Here is a 19,436-nt window from a genome sequence, read left to right as displayed (position 1 = left end):
AATGTCAAATATTTACACAGAGTAAATGAAGGCAGTGATTTAGTATGATGAGTGAAAGAAACCTATGGTGTTTCGACCTTTATAGATCACCGCTGATTAAAAGTTAGGGGAGTATTGAACGGCCGGTCGATTGAGAATTACTTTAAAAGTCATGGCGTCTGATTATGTTAAAGCGTAACCTAACTTTTACGACATGCAATAACACATCACTCCTCATTTCTTTGCTTCTTCTTCCAGATACCTTTGTGGCGCTAAATGGTAAGTATCCCACATACAGTAGAGTGTAGTGACGATTAAGGGATAAAAAATGGCAGCAGCTGCATTTCATCTACCCAGACTCTTTAACTTGAGACACACCTCTTCATCTATTCAATGAATCTTTTCCTCTAAAGTGAATGAAAACTCCTCCCACCTGTATAAAGTGGGGTTATTAATGGCTGAGGGGTTTTAACTGAATTAATTTCATTCCCTTTTTTTCCTTTGATAGACTTTCCTTCCAGTTATGAAGGTAATGAAACATTTAAGTGGAGTTGGTAAATTTCCCTCCTTGTAGTACTTTGTCATAAAGCCTCTTTGATTTTGAGAAAAAAGGAGAATTAGAAACCTGCTGATTAGGCCGTCTCTCCTTCCCCCCCCCCCCTCCTCATCATATCCTGTGCAGTTGCATTGATTAGCGCTGACCTTTGCTTTGCTAATTGGATGGATCTGGCTGGTTGGTAGTTTAATGCCTTGATGTTAAAGAAAAGCACATTAAATGGGACGAGTCAACAGAGACTAAACTGGCCTGCTTGGAATCCGCATAGATCAGACACATTCCTGCCAACTGCCGTGAAGTATCTTCCACCAAGTATATGCAGTTGGCAGAGATTTCTTTGCACAGTCAAAGATGCTAAATAATAATAATAAAAAAAAGCGAATATAAACAAACACAGAAGTACAGTACATGCACACACATTTTTACTGCTGGCCTCTTAATCACACAGCATAATAATATAATCACACTTCACTGATGGCTGATTAATACCATTGTCCTCCTCACTCGTGTCTTTTTAGGAGTGATAAACAGATGTGACTGGCCTGCGGCAAAGTCTCTGTTACGCACAGCGCCCACACCTACGCTGACGTCCATCTTATTATTACTCTCCTTCTTTCTCTCACACACATGCACATTCACACATACACACACACACACACTAACACAAACACACCTTGCAGCTGCCAGATCAAAACAGTCAGATCCACACAGAAAGACAAGAATAGATATTTTGAAGTTGTTCCAGAGAGCCCAGCTCATTCTTTCCCTTTCTCTCTCCCCTGTGGCTGTGCCCCCACTGTGATTCTCCCTCTTTTAGAGATCCAGGGTCACAGAAACAGCATCTGTGCTGGTGTGCACCCTAGTGTTGTATATGTACTGTATGTACTTCCACACTCTGTGTTCTCTCACACACACACAGGTTTGCACAGCATTCAAAGTGAGGACATAAGAGACATAACGCCTAATCCTAACCTAAAACCAGGTCCTAACCCACAAAAAAACCCTTTAAAGATGTCCTCACTTTCCCGTGTATGTGATTGTTGGTCCTCACAAAGCTACAAATACAAGCAACACACACTATAAAACTACAAACACACAGAGATAACACCCACTTTACAACCCCCCAAAGTCTCGGCTACTGGCCCAGAGCCTCTCCATCTATCTGTCCATGGTTGATATGGATTTGAAGATAAATTAATTCCCCTTCTCCATTCTCCGCTTCTCTACTCCAGACTAGACAACCTTACCCCCCTTTTAATCTGCAGAAAGAGAGGGTTGTGCATCCATCTCCAGTTTAGGGTTTAGTTTTTTTTTTGTTTGTTTTTTTGTTTTTGATCTGTGGAGAAGCTATGAGGCTCAAAGCTCTCTCTTTCTCTATGTGTGTCATCTGCCTGAATTGCACTTCCCCTGGCAGTGGTGGAATGAATTATAAAATAGGCCTGTCACACTAATCTCTCAGCCCTGGGCCAATAGTTAAATAAATCATTTTAATGATTGCCACGCCACACAGAGGAAGAGGAGACGGAGGAGGAAGAGAAGGCTCTGGGTGGTGGTGTTGTGTGTGGGTGTGTGCGTAGTAGTTGCAGCATCAATATTAGTCAATGTATGTCTCTTCATCAAACACAAGCATGAACACACACCCAGCTCCATAGAGGGAATTGAAAAAAAGTGTACTATTTCTTTAACGTGTTGCTTACGTACACAATACACAAACTACAATATTGATCTTGTGCCAAATTCTGTTGGGTGGCTTTACTGTCGGCATTTGAGACTGTAATGTGGTAAGCACGGTTAAAAATAATCAGACAAAAGTCATGCACACGTTCCTAATGAGAAAATTGAGGTAGGTGAGAGCAGGAAATTACCGAGATCGTGTGAAAGACATGCAGCGATAGACGGAGAGATTTAATCCACAGATACCTGTGTGCTTCCCAGTATTTGTAAGATAGTGTCAGACCTTCAGGTGTAAGAGCATTTACGGCGCATTCATTTACAACGTGGGTGCTTCTTTCACAGTCTCGTCAGTGCGACTTCCTAGCTGTGTTATGGCATCACTTTTTAATTGTTGGCCAGTAGTTCATTTCGCCGTTAGGGACTTAATTACAGGGGAAGTTGGAACATAGAAAATCCATTAAATCTTAATGGCATATTTTTGATCATTGACTTTGCCATGTTGCCGTGGGCCTTCCTGAATAAAGATTGCCAGCTGAGCGAAACACTAAATATTTCTCTGACCATCACTTTAAAAATAAAGAAAGGAGGGAAACAGTTGGAGAGGAAAGAGGAGAAGTGAATATGTGCCGCTGATATAAAGTTATATAAAGTCGGCAGTTCAGATAATTCATTTGATTTAGCTTTACAAACAAAGTCAGTTCCGCACATTAAAATGAATGGAGCGCCGTGATTCATTTATTCAAATGCTGATTTTAAAGTAAAAGAAAGCTGGAGGAGAGTTGCCGTGACGGAGCATGAACAGACCACAACACACAAAACGTTACAGGCACACACTTAAGTGAAACAACGGAAAGAAACTTTGTCTCCAGTCTGAAAGTAAGACACGCCATGGTGACTGTAGAGAAATGTGATCGTGCTCTGCTCTGCTCTGACAGGCCCAGCATAGCTTTGATTTGTCAGTCAGAACAGGAGGAAAGAGTGAGCGAGAGACAGTGAGACAAAGGAAGCAGAATGATGGGGGGGGGGGGGACATGTCTATCCTGAGAAACACACATACACACACACACACACACACACACACATACTTTTGCTAATGAGTTGCTCAGGGTCACCGTGGGAGAAACAATTTTCTGGCTCACACAGCCAGCTGTCTTTGTGTGTGTGGAGAATTAGATGAGTGTGAGTGAGTGTGCGCCCCTGCACATGAAGCCTCTCCCTGTCTGCCACGAGCAATATTAACCTGTGTTGTGTCCGGCAGGCCACCATCACCACCACCATCACCACACCCTCTCACTCCCCACCACGGCCCTACCCGAGGCGGCCGAGGGCCCACTGGGGCGGGGCCGCATGGTGGAGCGAAAGGAACCCCCAATGAGCTCAGACAAAGGGGAGGACCCATATGTGGCCGTACCCTCTCAGACTCAGCCCGAAGCTAATGGTAAGCCTTGGAACGCAACAGTGAGCAGTCAATTTGGTCCATTGTCACCTGTGGTAAGGGAGGGAGGGAGTGGTGGGGGACAGGGGAAGGGAGGGGGTTTGCTTAATTGAGATTTACGGCTGCCTGGCTGCTTCCAGCTGACAAGGTGTAGAGATACTGGATCACTTTCCCTCTAGAGGGCAAATTGTTTCACACGTCGCATGTGCCCACGCCCCTAACAGACATGCATGCAATCATCAGGATACATATGCAAACACGTGTACATACACATTCTGTGCACATTTGGATACCCACACACACACACACGCTAACACTCACATCCGCACACTAGGATGGATTCATTGTCCGTGGACTATAATGTCCCACAGGAGATGTCATTTTCAGACCATTACACTCTGAAAAAGCAAGATGGCGATGTATTTATTTCCTTGAGAAGACGGCCCAGGCGCCGGGGCTGTCAAGCGTTTGCGACACAGTGACATGACATTGAACGCCCTCCCCTCTCGTGTTAACAACCTGCCTAATACTGTACCACCTCAAGGACAGCTCGCCGGATAAATGAGACAGAGACTAAAGAAGGGACGGGAGGGAGACGAGAGGGACGGCACACATGGAAGAGGGGGAGGAGAAAAAAGGTCACCGTAGTGCTGCTCATCCATGTTTTGTCCTTTAATGAAAGAGACAGACCTATTGCACATCCCATTAAAACAACATGCAACATGTCCCAGCCACATTACCAAGCTCATGTTATTGAAGGCAGTATTACAGCAGCCTTGAGATATTGATTATTAATAATGGTAATGCAACATGAGCTAGGTTCTTTAGCCATATTCAGTATTTTATTCATCTAAACCAAGATGGTGAACTGACTAGAGAGCTGCAAGAAAAAGGATTAGTGTTAGTAAGCTTTTATACTATCCAAATACCTGGGGATGTCAAGGTTCAGGCAAAACCCAATGCTGGTTATAAACAAACAGAGTTTTTAATAAAAAATAAAAATAACAAAAAAAGTGACTAAAACAAACCAAAGACAGGATGGGAAGGTTAAGGCAGGAACAAAAATAGCGGAAAACAAAACAAAACAATGAAAACAAGACTCAAGGAAAACAGAAAACATGAAATAAGCAAAGATAAAGTACTCAAATCTAAAGTTAATGAAAACAGCAGAATGGAAAAGGACGGAAGTTCAACAAACACCACAACAAAACCAAATAAATCAAAGCAGCAGGAGAAACCCAGGGGTCAAGGCCCAGGGGCGAGAGGATGTTGCTCCAATGTTGTTGTTAATACATAAAAGGCACAAACTGCAGCTATCGGAAATAAACCACTCTCTACTAACACTAAAATAAGGAGTTAACGCTAGTTGTGTCTGCTAGTGTTTACGGGATGAAGAGCGGCACAGCAGTGACTGCATCATGTCAGCTGGAATCACTAAGGCACCGGTGGGTAGATCCAAACACAATGGTGGCAGAGACTTCAGACAGCATGCCTACAGCCAGCATCTCAACATGCTGTCACTCCCCTTGTTGCCTTTACCTGAGCAGGCTTGACATTTCTCAGGTGGGGAGTGTGATACTCCTTATAGAATGTGTTAAGCTTTCTACAATGTGTTATATTTGCACAGTACAAAAGCTAAAAGCTCTCCTTCTTCTTCTTCTCCTTGCAATTTTAAATGTCAATTTTTTTTTCATCTGGAGAGAATTGTGCATGCTCATGCTCAGGTAACTGCAACAAGGCTTCACATTTCAAAACAATGCTTCCTGCTGTTTTTTTCTGTTTATTATGATTATTATTATTATTACTGTTGTTATTATTTACGCACCATTGGAGCTTCTTTCAGTATTTATCTGTCCTGTTTCAATTTCAGGTCTATCGTCTTTTTTGTTTTTCCTTTCCTCTGAAAGTCATGAGATTCCTAAGATTTTCTTGTGAGCAGTTGTTGATATTTTGCATGGCTTGGTCTGACTATTCATTTTTTTGTTGTTGTTGTTGTTTATATATATTTGCCGTTTCCTGCCTTGTTTGCTTTGATGCTATTGCGCACAGATTTGCCTCCATGCCGCTTTATGCTTTTTCAGCATGGCAAATTGAGCTCTGCAGTCAACAGGATTCATTTCCTGCTCCACCCATCCTGCTTCCTCTTCCTTCCTGTCGCCCACAGTGTTATTGGCTTCAGGTGTCAACTGTACTGTGAAAACTTTGCAAACTCCATCCATGAAAGGGAATCGGCGTATGAGAAATGATCAAAGCGTCAGAGATTAAGTACAAACACCATTCTGGAGAAATATGAAAAAGGGAATAAACATTTGATGGAACCATTGCTTTACTGAAGGTTCCAAGCAAGCTGAGTCAATGTTAAATGCTGAAAATGTCTGACTCAAGAATCAAACTCACCATTTTTAAAAACCACCATGAGCTTTACAGCGACTAGAGTCGAGTAGAGCTGAGTGATACTAGTACTGTACCATGGAAAAGCGCCCAAAGTGAGCAAAAATGCATGAGTGACACTGCATTAGCTCCTACCCAAAGTTATTTGCCAGCGTGTTCGATTTAAAATAAATGGCAATTAAAACTTTTTCAATTTGCAGTTGAGACATTGTGGAATCTTGTTTGCTAATTAATATTGTAGTGCTGCCAATATGTATTAGTCCAATGTCCCCAGAGTAATTAGAAATGCTGCAAAGAGATGCGCATTCACACACTGACGATATTTAGCACCCAGCAGCATCATTATCAGGCGTTCCAGTGGGGCCATCGCAGTTGCCAGGTGGCTGCTTCAGTTTCACAGTACACTTGAGAATGGTGTTTTTCCGTCTGTCTGTCTTTCTGCCTCGGCCTCATCCATCCGTGTCATATTTCCTACTGCTCCTGTCACTCTACCAAACACCTCTCCCTCTGCCACCCACTGCTCACCCTGCCCGCCTGCAACCACCGACCCTACGTCTCTCCATCATCTGCTGCCATTGTGATCAGTCTCCCTTCCACAGGACCTCTCATCTGACTGGGGTGCCATGTTCCAAGGCTATACCTTACGTAGTCCAAATTAATTCCTGTACCACTTTATGGAGCCTCGTCCCCCCCCCTCCGCCCCCCATGCCCCTCCCCTGTATCTCTCTGTCTCTTCCACCCCCTCCTCCATCTCTCTCCCTGCAGTCTGTCTCCTCTCCAACAACAGTCATATCTCATCCCATGTCTGCAGGATTTAATCCTTACCCTGCTCCTGCTTTTCACTCTCTCCACCCCTCTCTCTCTCTCCTTATCCCTCTCTCTCGTCCTTCTCTCCCTGTCCCTCCCCCAACCCCCCAACCTGTAGCCACCGCTGTCTTGCTCCAATTTATGGGTTCGTTACAGCAGCTATCCAGAGGAGGAGGAAAGGGGAGAGGTGGAATGAAAGAGGGATAAGAGAGACAGCAGGGGAAGAGACATGGGAAATGAGGAGGTGGAGAATGGCGACTGAGAAAGGAAAACAAAGACATTTATTAAACAGAACAAGACCATAATATAGTGGGGAAGGTTATAAGGCGGCAAGCTGAAAGCGAGGAGGTAGACAGACTGGCTGAAAGATGGAGCTGAACAAATGAAAGACAGAGAGACAGAGAGGATTTGAAAAAAAAGAAGAAAAAAAGAAAAGGTTGCAGCTGAACAGAGTCGACGACAGTGTTTCTCTTTATCCCCCTCAGTCATTCCTGTTCACACTGGGCACCAGTTTCTAAACTCAACGGCTGACTGTATTTTATGTTTACTCTGCCAACTAAACTAATCCTGGCTGAAATGGTTTTGGGCTGAATAACAAAAATGTACAAGTGCATTTGGTGAAATCCTGTGTTGTAGTAATTACATTTGCATCAAGAGATGGTTAAAATACTGAATAAGTCGCCAGCAGCAGGTTATTCAATCAGGCAATCAGTTAATCAGATTTTATTTTACCAAGGACTTATCATGCAACATTAGTGCGCCATCTAGTAACACACAGAATAAATGAATCCGATATGATGGAGGATTACAATGCATAGACATGTTGTATAGCAGGAAGTAAAACATTTTGTAAGCAATAGAATGAATATTGGGCCAAAACATATTCAGTTCATATTCTTTCAGAATAAAAGCTCTGAACTCGATTTGAAGATAAGCAAATCCTTTAAGATCAGGTTTGTTAAATCGTCTGCCAGGCCAGATACTGATGCTGGCGGACCCGTGTTGGCCCACGGGCCACCAATTGCTGACCACTGTTGTATGTGTTTATGTCACATTAGAAAATGAACGGAAGAAGATGCAATGTTTTCAATTTGATTTTGGAATTACAAATGGAATTTGTGGATGGAGACTTCAGCCCAGAAAAACTAGGCATTTTCGTATCTATTCCACATGAGCAGCTGTCGTATAGTGATAGATACCATTTCCCTCCATGTCAGGATTCTACAGTATAAAACCAAACTGTCTGATAGCTACAGGTTATTTTCAGCAGGAGGCAGCTCGCTGACACCTGTGTGCCAAGGTGAGATGAGGAAGAATAAGACCCAACCCACACATTTCTTTATTTCGCTCTCTTTTTTTTAACTGTCAAAATTCTTGATAGGCTGAGCACTTTATTTGACTCTCTGGAAATATTTCACCATCATTACTGGGCATGTCCTGTCAGTCTTGAGTGTTACATGTAATTATGGGGGGAAATACAGTCAAACAAATCCAATACAAGCAGAAGATGTGTGCTTTCTTGTTTACAGTGAGTTCCAGTTTCAACTTTTTTTTTTTTTTTATTGAATTTAGCATCCATCACCTTGGGTCCATCCAGCTGCATGCCCCTTGATTAAAGGACACAACTGTGGCTTTGTAATTTGCAAACACAGTTGTGCTTGTACTGTTTAAAAACACAAGTCGAACTTGTGTAGTTTGGGAGGGAGTGTTTAACCACATTAGCATTGCATACGGAACCAAGACAAGACAAACAACTCCTACCAAATAGAGCAAGGGAGCATTTCTACATACTATTTCTGTCATTTTACAGAAATGTGTATAGTCCCCAAAAATGTTCCAGAAATGTCCCAAAGGAGAGCTGACAAGACGTGAGGTAATAACATCTCTGCTAGTGCAGTCAGTATAGGAAAATGCATTATCTTTAATGGTACTAGTAGTTTTTATATGTCCTTGCAATAGACTCATAATAGGTCAACTGTTCTAAACTGGGTTTTATAGGTTGGAAGTTGAAAGACTGCACAGTAAGTAATCAAATGATGATTTGAATCATCTCAACACCTTCACTTATCATCACATTAACTTCAAGGTTTAAGTTTTTTTTCTGGTTCAGATTGATTTTGATTGGCCTTTGTGAGGCAGATACATTATTTGCAGCTCATTGTGAATCTTTATATAAACAATGGACTGGATGATTTCCCGGGCATTACGCACTTCCCTCACTGACGTCAAGCCATAAGCCATAATTTCCTCCACTGATTAGCTTATTGTTCTCTCAGACCTCTTTTTTTTTTTTTTACACGCACATTTACTTTTTCGATTTGTTGCTCTCGGTTTGTTTTGGTCATGCCTTTTCAGTGCGACGTCTCTGCTGCCGCTGGTTCTTACAAGCTTTGCTTTGCCTCGCGTGGCCGTTCGAGACGCAATCTCACATCATCACAGCCGCCCTTTGCCTTTCTGTGCTTTTTGAAGTTCGTCTCAGCCATTTGCAGCCGTCATTATACTACTTTCAACTGAACTTAGCCAATCACACTCACAGCACTCACAGCATCCAAAAGTGAGCCACTCATCACGTAGATACAAGCAAAGTCTTTGTCCCTGGTGGCACTACAAAAGGCCTGTATATGCAACCACGCTGCCTTGTGATTATCAATGCCTGCATTTATAACATTACACAGTTACAACTCTTATTAGTAAACCAAAGTAGTCATCCCTACAAGTCAGAGGGATGCGATTACCATACGTTTTCAGCTGTAAAACTCATCAATATTTCATTTTAATAAACAGATCAATGTTGTAGTTCAAACTACAGGTTTTCGTCAGGAAAAATTATCCTTACAACCCCCCCCCCCCCAAAAAAAAAACCCCCTGTGATTTATGATACCAATGCTGAACTTGCTGTGTCAGGAAACATTGTGTCTTCAATAAGCCAACATGTAATAGCAGCAACACTCTGAAGTAATTAGATAAATTGACTTAGCTGAGTCGTTCATACCAGACGGTGTCATCGCCCATTACGCAAAGCGTTTTTGTGTTAATTTAAGGCTTTAGATAGCTGATGATAAATGTTCCCATGGACATTTAATTTAGGTTGATTCCCTCCGAGTGTTAAATACTACAGTGTGTATGCAGGGACGCGGCTCAGGTATGACACTGGTATTAATACCTGACGGGCTGAATGATATAATTACGTGGGTTTAATTATATCTTAAACCTCATCAGCATGCGGTGCCTTAACTAACGCTTGTTTGATGCTTTAATATTGAACAACACTAACATTAACGCCTCCGAATACAAACATACACAAGACTAAACGGGATAATATTCTAACTATGGATTAAAAATTAGCTATCGAATTACTGCAATCATCCAAACAACAACAACAACAACCACGTCCTTCATAAAAGATGACATCAAGCACGTTCGCCGTTTCTGCTCCAACATCTTTTCTCCTTATCCATGACTTCTTCTCTTGTCAAGGACTCCTGTATCTTTCAACAAGTGCCAAGTGAGTGAGTGAGTGCAGTTCGCAGAAAGATTACTTTTTGCAGACAACGCCTTTTGTGTGCGGCTGTAGTCAGAGGTTAGGGCCCTCTCCCTAACCTCTCTGTGATGTTTAACAGCCTTTGAAGTCTTACCAACACAAAGACAAGCTCTGTGGGCTTAAGTCATCTTGTGGTTCTGAAGAGATTAAACAAGTGTGTGAGTGTCTATGTACGAGACAGAGACAGAAGAGAGAGAGATAGCGAGCGCAGGGCGCATTCGTGAGTCAGTCACAGCAGATTACGATGTGTCTGATTTACAAGTAAGTGTTGCCGACCCAGGCCTGTTTTGACAGCGAGCGATATCTGAGTATGTGAGATATGTGTTTAATATCTAAATGTTGAGGCCCGGGGCGGTGTGAAATTCAAATCAATTCAAGCACTGAGAGAAGTGTCGAAATACAGAATGCCTTGTGATGCATTCTGGGGGCGAGGTAAGAGGTTGAGACCAGAAGATTATAAGTCACTGTATCGTCAGAACTCCACCAACATGAAACTATTAGCAGAAAATCTTAGAGTTTGTGCAACGCTTCGATACTTTTGGAAAAGTTCAGCGAGGATCACAAACCGGGTGAACCGGGAATAAGCCGTGTACAGCCACCTTGATTCAAAAACCCTGACGTCCTGCGAGCATCGGTGTCCTCTCTGGCTACTTTGATTCCTTTGATGTTAGGATGAGAAACAATCTTCACATGAAAGATGGAAGTCTTCAAAGTTCCCCTCTTTTTCTTTTTGTGTTTTAACCAAGGCCTCGGGCTAAGTACCCTGTGAAGTTTGCGAGTGCAAGAGACATGAGTGATGGATGTAAGGGTAGAGGAAGTGGGGGAGAAAAAGAAATGAAAGCATTAAAAGAAAAAGCACACAGACAGGAAGAGCCAAGCAGAGCAGGTTAAATAGGCTTTAACCTCGACTCCATCGGCGGGAATAGAGGACAAAGATCCAGCTCCTTCACCAGAATGGATAACCCATTTTGCTGCGCTGCCCTGCAGCTTTGTTTTACATGTGTGAAACCCACTGAATACCTGGGCCAAATAAAGCTAACCTTTAACAACAATAAATGAAAATCCATAACAGCTCTTTTTTTTTGCAGATTTTCAGGTCTCCAGAATCTAAAAAAGTGTTTCACCCAACACGTCTCAAGCAACACCTGTCACCGTTGTCATTCCCGCTACAGGAGGATGACTCCCAGAGTGCATGGAGGTTATAATTACAACAGTTCCCACTGTCAACAACACGTAGCATATGGAAAGCCAGAACACGACTAGATGAGACGTCAGTAAAAGTGATTCATTGTTTGTGCTAAGAGGAGAAGTAGAAGCGTGTGGAAAAAGATCGGAGTGAGGACAGGCGAAAGAGCAACAAAGTGAGATGGCAACGAGAGTGTAGTGTCTCTTTCATTCTCCGTTGTTACTGTATGAGATGTGAAGCAGATGTTTCCGTCAGACAGGTGAGCCACTCGGTCACCGGAGTCCACAGCTTAACACTTGTCAGATATTAATGCTTACTGCAGATACACTCAGCGAGCACCATCTGCACAGCCCGGACACGTCCTTGATAGGAAGTGATCTTGGCCAGAGACGTTTTTTAAGCCTTTTGTTTAACTTTAAATGAGATATGGCCGAGTTGCATGTTTTCAGCACTCTATTAAGTGGCGTTTTGTTTATACTACAGATGAGCAATGATCAGAGCCAGAAGTAACTAATGCCTTGTATTTTTAATCCTGGTGAAGCTCAAACTTTAAAGTCGTTAAGTCGTGTTTTTGGACAAATGAAGTATGACTGCAGCCCTTGAGGATTATGGATATTAATTGAAGAGAGTCTAGAGTTTGGTTAAATGAGAAGTGATTACCATGCTGTTCCTTTGACTGTGTCATGTCTCACTAAGGAGGAGATGGAAGATATTCTCCAGGTATATAATTGGTTGTACAGCTAAGCTGAAAACCTTAGCACGATTGCCCGACCCGACAGAGGTATTGCAGCGAACACGTCACCTTGTAGCATTATCCTCTTGGAAAATGACATGAATAGTGAAGTGATGAGTGGAAACAGAAAACTTGCATCAGGGTTGTTTTTTTTCTCTTTCTATGTTTAACATTTAATATAGTGCCAAATTGAACTTTCCTGACTGTCCCATATTTTTGTGAAAACTTTACAAAACGACAAGAACGACAGGCTTTAAAATGATGTCAGTGAAAATGAAGACAAGTCAACACAAGGCCCTCATAGCCCCTTAAGCAATTATTACAAGTCCTACTGAAATTCCTGATTCCTGTTTTTTAATCATTTCACCCGCTCTGTGCTTCTCTACATAACACACCTCTCTACAACGGACACACACTGGTGTAATGGATTAGAAGACTTTTGTGATATACAGTTTGTTTGCAGGTTTTTGTGTGTGTGTCCCCTTATTAAGACCATCCCCGCACTGAGCCAGCTTTTTATGTGACAGAACCCACCTGTCTCATCCTCAGTGTTAACGGATCTGTGGTGGCCATAGGTCATGTGTGAACGCAATATAAATCACGCTGCTGTGGACCGGTGTGTTTAACCCAAGGAACAAAGTGTTGGATTAGATGTCTAGAATTCATCACCAGGCTGGAGTGTGTGTGTGTGTGTGTGTGGGAGGCGTGTGTCCATCTAGACGTGCGTGCAGATTATTGTTGACCCCATTTTATTACACCAAACCCACTGCTCCCGCTCCACCACTGCTAGAATGCCTCATAGCTGCTTTTATTGAATTACCTTTTATTTGGCCGTCGTAGCATGTCTTTGCCACTCTTTAGAAGTGGCTCTGTGACAGAGCTCATTGAATTCAGCACCTAATCAGAGGCTTTTTAATGTATTCTCTGTGAGCGAGATTGGATCCGCGCTTTATGAAAAGTCTCCCATTTGCATCAATGAGGAGAAAGGGTTTGGATATTTCAGGCTCCTTTATCTACGCTCATATCCTTTTTTCATTTCATCTGGGATTTAAAATGTGAATCATAATTACTCATCCTAAACATATTTTCAGTCTTACGTTGTATTATGGGTAATACTGAATGTTGCTCCCTCAAGCTTGCATGTGTGCCAGTTCTAAATAGGTATTTTGTGATGTTGGGATCTTCATTTGCATGATTTTCATGGAAGTATTTCAATCTCTAATCTTTTTGTCCTGGAAGTGCTTTAATTCTTGTGATTACATTTTTTGTTTCTCTGCTTATACGCATCTTTCTTAACAGGCCTGGTTGTCAAAGAGTCAGGTGTCTCTTAGCGCACACCAGCAGCAGCGGCAGTGCCATCCGTCCTTTTTTCAGTCCGCTAGTCTGAATATCATCTCACCGTTTCTCTGCAGGTGTGATCCGAGAGAGCTACCAGAAGGGTCGCGATCAGCTGGTTCCCGTGACCTTATTGGCCATCGCTGTCATCCTCGCATTTGCAATGGGCGCCATCTTCTCTGGCATCATTGTCTACTGTGTCTGCGACCACCGGCGGCGAGACATAGACCTGACAGGCCACAAGGAAAAGGAAAGCCATCACCTCCACTCCCGCCGAGGATCAATGAACAGTGTGACGAAGCTGACGGGTTTGTTTGAGACGCAGTCCAAAGACGGTCGTCCTGAGGCAATCCTCACCCCTTTGATGCACAATGGGAGAATGACACCAAACACGAAGATGCTGATAAAAGCAGACCAGCACCACCTGGACCTCACTGCTCTGCCGACGCCTGAATCCACACCAATGCAGCCACGTCGCAAGCCCAGCCGGGGAAGCCGTGAATGGGAGAGAAACCAGAACCTGATCAATGCATGCACCAAGGACATGCCACCTATGGGCTCCCCAGTTATATCCGACCTTCCTCTGAGGGCCTCACCAGGTCACATACCCAGCGTGGTGGTCCTGCCTCTGCCACAGCATCAGCACCAGCTCCAGCCTCATCTGCAGCCACACCAACTTAGCTACCAGCATGAATATGTGGAGCAGCCTCACCATAGCGACCTGAGCATGGGCCACGGCGTCATGGATGACCAGGGGGCCACGCTCGAGTACAAGACGGTAAAGAACCCATGTCACAACCTTAACATGGTGGATCCAGATGGGGTGCTGCCACCTCGTGTGCCCCAACGAGAGGCTTCTCTCACCATCCCTCCTGCCGTCCCACAGATGGGCAAACGTCTAGAGGTCCACTCCTCAGTCTACGGACTCCGGAAAGGATCGGCATCCGCCGCCTCTGGATCCTCCGCCCTCAAGAAGCACAACACCAACTCATCTAACTCCTCCCATTTGGCAAGACATCACAGCTTCAACCACATGGAGACTCCACCACCTGCACCTCAGAGGGTGGACTCCATACAAATGACAGCACAGGGCTTGTCTCTGTCACGGCAACCTGGAATGAGCTCCTACGGTTCACTGCCTCGAACGGGCATCAAACATCTCAAGCCTGATGTCCCGCCCAAACCCTCTGTAGTGTCTCTCTCAACAAAAGTCAAGTCCAGTGACTCCTGCACATAGTCAGCTTGTTAGCCGGTTAGTCTAATGTGAACAGACAGTAGATTTTTCAGAGACAGAGAGAGAAAAACAGGGAATACTGTACAACTTGCATCTCCTTTTTGTGTTTTTGTTTGTTTTTTGGGTGTACAGTGGAACATGCAACACAGTTTTTTTAAGAAAGACTTTCTTTTTATATAAATATGTAAATATTAAACAAATGGCTCTCGACGTTTGTTGCCGTCTTCATGCTCTAGCTGGCTCCCATCTCCTCTGTGAGCACACACGGGGACATGTGCTATTGAAACAGAAGATGACACAAGTCCTGAATATTTCATCCAATGGCACCCTGTAGCATCCGAGACTGTGGTTCTCTTGTTTGTGGTGTCTTTGGCCATCAGGACTGGACTCAATACTTCATCATGCTGGTAAAAGCAGATCGGAAGACAGCACGGGGGTCTGGAGAATAATCGTTGTACAGTACCTTGAATACTGGGGGAAGTGGAGTTCGTGGGCACTCAGAGAGACTGAGCTCAGACTGGAAGGACATAGTTCTGAGTTCTGTTGGAAACTGTGAAACGCCTCTCAGTGTTACAGCAATCAAGTCCTGCCTGGGTTTGAGTGAAAGCCTGGGCCAGGAGGATCCTCTACTGTACTGGTTACTGAATAACACATGACTGTTAATACTAATAGCTTGTTGTATTTATTTTTATTAAGTGCTTTTGAAAAAACAAGACTGACTTTTTAGGCTTGGACAGAAAGAGAGAGAGAGAGAGAAAGAGGACAGAGAAGAGATCTTTTAATAATAATTAATCACATGTGAGAAAGTTATTTAAAGTCATTAAACTGGAGCCAGTAGAACTTTCTTGACGACTAAAGGTCCACTAGGTCTTACTGAGTAACAGTGGGACCTGAAGCTGGAGACATTATGTGAAGAGGAGGAGATATTTATTTTAACTGTGCCAGACAGGGACATTTAACTCCATTTTTCAATTTCCATTGTTTCAGATCAATCATTAAAGAAAAAAAAAAAAAAAAAAAATCAGATTCTCACCATTTCACTCCTCCACCTACCCCGAGAAAAAAAAAAAAAAAAAAATCAGCACTGTGGTTTCGTGTGACTCGGTTACATTTGTACTCAGTGATTTTTTGCCATCAAAGCTCACTGTTGCATGTTGCAAATGTAAGAAAATCGGCTGCAGCAACAATATGGGAATCTGCGTTCACACAATACACACAAAGAAGTCGTAAGTGATGCTGCAAGTGGAGGGAGTGATGCCTCCATCTTTGAACGTTATCGTCTTTTCTGCAGGTGTTACACATTTGAGCGGGCGACGAGGAAAAGTATAAAAACATCTGTATTGCCTGCCTCTTTTTCCACATGTAAATTTGTGCCTTACACCCTAAAGTAGTGACAATGTTTTCTTTCATAGCTGGTAACTTGTCTCCTTGTAGTATTTCTTTTTTTTTCTTACGTCATATTTCCCTGGTTTGATAAAAATTGCAATTAAAGAATGTAGGTGTTATTGTTGTAATTCTGGTCCTTAGACATTACACACTTACAGTTCAGAGGGAACAGAGGAAGAAGCGTCGTCTTCTTCACTCTCTCTCCCTGACACACACAGACACATGCACATGCAAATACACACGCAAACACACACTCATTTTTGTGGTTCATTTCTGAATTGTGCCATTAATGCGCTTAAAAAAAAAAAAACCTTTATGTTGTACTGGCAGTGTTGATGAAGACGTTGTGAGTGTTTTTTGATTTTCTATTTTATACAGTTTAAGAAGTCCTCGTATTTGTTTTTCTTTTTCTTTCCTGCTGTCTCTTTGTTTGGACTGATGGTTAACTGACGGATTAACTGAACAATAACACGTGTTAGTTGGGAAGGCGTACATCATGTGTACATCTTTCTGGTGCACTGCGGCAATAATGCAATGACAGGTATACACAGACACCCAGTGTACTAACACAGATTTGGACCTTTTGTGTACTTTGGAACACTTTGTTTGTTAGGCAGTTGCATACGCAGGCTGGCTCCTGCGAAGAAAGTTGACATTTTAAAACAATAACTATTGAAATTGTACCTTTTTTTAAAAAAAAATCCCAGTCTTTCAAAGAAAACACCGTTTAGATGTTTTCTTTTTGCTTCACTAACTTCCCATGAAAAGACCCTAAAACGGCGGAGAGTCTGGACTAATCTGGTCTTTCTATTTCGTTCACTTCATTGACTTCAATATTTTTATTGGTCATCCCCAACACTTTAATCAACAGAGCACTCTTTTAGTGTCGTATGCGTAGATAGGTTAAGCGTTTTCTTGATATTAAACAAATGTTCCGTTTCTCAATGGAGAAAAGCCAACTCCATCTCAATCCACAGCTAACATGAGAAGGACAGATTGGACATGTGACCTAACTAACATGATTAGACACAAGTAGAGTCACAAACGTAACAATGATTCTTGTCATAATAGCATAAAGCTGTAATAATATGAGTGCAAATGACCTGAGATAGTTGCCACTGCATTATAAACTGGTAACTGGACACGTCGAGACCCTATTTACACCCTGCAGTGTATTAAAGTGTGCATGAACTGGCAACTTGGCCTGAAATAATGCTGATACTTACCGTCTAAAAATACTGAGTTGTTTTGTTCTTCTCACCTTGTAGATAAGTCCTCTACACAAAATGTGAACAACAAGATCAAGGGTGAAAAAAAATGCCGCTAAGGGTGCATTTCAGGGCATGGGAGTAAAGTGTGGATGAGGTTTGACTGTGAAGGCTGCTGTGGACAGTGAGGTTCTTTGGTGTGTGCCTTTTTTTTGTCTTTCACCCTTGTTATAATACACTGCTGTTAGATGCAAATCGACTCTCCTCTCAACTTGTCAACCTTTTGACCTTTGTAAGCTTGTAAGATATTGTGATGTCACAAAGTTTTTTGCCCTACTCTCTCCACTTCCTTAACATCTGATTCACAGCTTAATGTACGTTGTAAAGAAAAAAAAAACAAAAACCTTTAATTTAATGCAAAATGCAATTTAAAAAAAAAAGGAAAATAAAATTCTTGTCATGAAGACTGCAATATGTCCTTGACTTCTTCTTCTTTTCTTTTTTTTTAAATGTCCGTCAGCCTACGGTGGTTTCCTTTTTTTTACTTTGTATTTGTATTCAGATTAGTCCATTTGTGCACCACTGTTTGAGGAAAACCAAGCCTGGGTTGTGCACAGGATTTGAAGGTTCATTTTAAGAGAAAATCTGCTTTATAAAAGAAAAGTACTGTACTCCTGTGTCCTCAAGTAAACTAGTCTTCTTTTTCCTTGTTAATCCACCACCAATCCCATGGGATACAACGTGAATCGGAGTGGATGAAACTGCACTTTAATCTGAGTTGATTCCCCTTAACTTCATATGTGATAAATACAATAAAGTGAAGTTTATCAGCAAAAGGGGAAATGAAGATGGTAGGTTTCGTTTTTGGCAGATGAGCCTATACTGCACTCAACCTTTATGATACATAATTGTCCAGAGAGCATTTGAGAGTTTATAAGTGTAGTGCAGGTTTGGGATAATCCATTTAGTCTCATATAGGAAATCAATACACTCTTAAAATATATTCTCAAGGCAGTTATTTCATTTTAAAAGCATCGCAGCTGCATTTGGAAAAAGACTGCAGAAAATGAAATGCTTTGTAACAACTCGCATGAATATCTTCCTCAAGGTCATAGAGAAAGGGTGATATTCAGGAATACTAACAAAAAGAAAGAAATTTGACTGAATAACTTATAAAACTGGTTACAACACAGCAATCATAATAGAATTTATTTACTTCATATCTCAGGAGTTAGTGGAGACCAAACTAAAGGTCAAGTCACTAATGGACTTCATTTAGTAGATTATTGACTCCTGTAAATGCCTCTTTTTCATTTTGAAAATGCAGTGTGTATTCAGACAGAGATCTACATGTGATTTATATATTATTCACATAGTTGACTTGTGAACCTGTTCTGAAGCCACAAAATTGACATTTTTTGAAGTTTTGAAAATGGCATTGCCTGCCACCAGGCACCTATTGTCAGTCACAGTGTTGTCCACCCATAAGTGCCATGTTATTTTCCTCTAAACGGGAATATAATTCACAAAATATGACTTCATGTTCTATTGTTCAAAGACCTGAAACAAGCAAATGAGACCATTAACTCCTCAGGATAAAAAGCACCCTAGTGTTTATTCATTATACTATGGTCTCCTGGTTGGCTTCAGGAGAAAACCGCACATCAAGTGTTCTTATATATGGTCTACGGTTGCCCCCAGGGGCACAAATTCACACAAAACACACAAAACTAACAGTGTCACTTAACAGAATAGTTATAGAGGTGTATTACATGCATTGTTATAGTTTTTATCTGTGCTCTTCAATTCCAATAACAGTGAATTAAGCCATGGAACAGACCTGAAGGTTGTATGTAAACTGAGGACATGGGGAAACTATCAAAATACAAAGGACATATACTAATATTTATTCGATAAATTGCCTTAATACCTTCTTAACCGCTGTATGACCTATAGTATTACTTTATTAAA

General features: G+C 42.1%; 1 protein-coding gene across 3 annotated transcripts in view; it reads left to right on the top strand.

Moving 5' to 3' along the window:
* Window positions 1-17,929, top strand: part of sema6a (sema domain, transmembrane domain (TM), and cytoplasmic domain, (semaphorin) 6A) — a 101,295-nt gene extending 83,366 nt beyond the window's left edge. The window contains exons 17-19 of one of the 3 annotated variants that reach the window (XM_058635650.1): window positions 238-258; window positions 3,468-3,647; window positions 13,715-17,929. In XM_058635650.1, the coding sequence (XP_058491633.1) occupies window positions 238-258; window positions 3,468-3,647; window positions 13,715-14,874 (1,361 nt within the window). In that variant the 3' untranslated portion in view covers window positions 14,875-17,929. The remainder of the gene's footprint in view (window positions 1-237; window positions 259-3,467; window positions 3,648-13,714) is intronic. The other 2 variants (XM_058635651.1, XM_058635652.1) reach the window with 2 other exon arrangements.
* Window positions 17,930-19,436: the final 1,507 nt, after the last annotated feature.

This window comes from Solea solea, chromosome 8 (assembly GCF_958295425.1).
Source record: "Solea solea chromosome 8, fSolSol10.1, whole genome shotgun sequence".
Classification (NCBI taxonomy): domain Eukaryota; kingdom Metazoa; phylum Chordata; class Actinopteri; order Pleuronectiformes; family Soleidae; genus Solea; species Solea solea.
The sequence above is the reverse complement of the archived record's forward strand: the minus strand, read 5'-3'. Positions and strand labels throughout refer to the sequence as shown.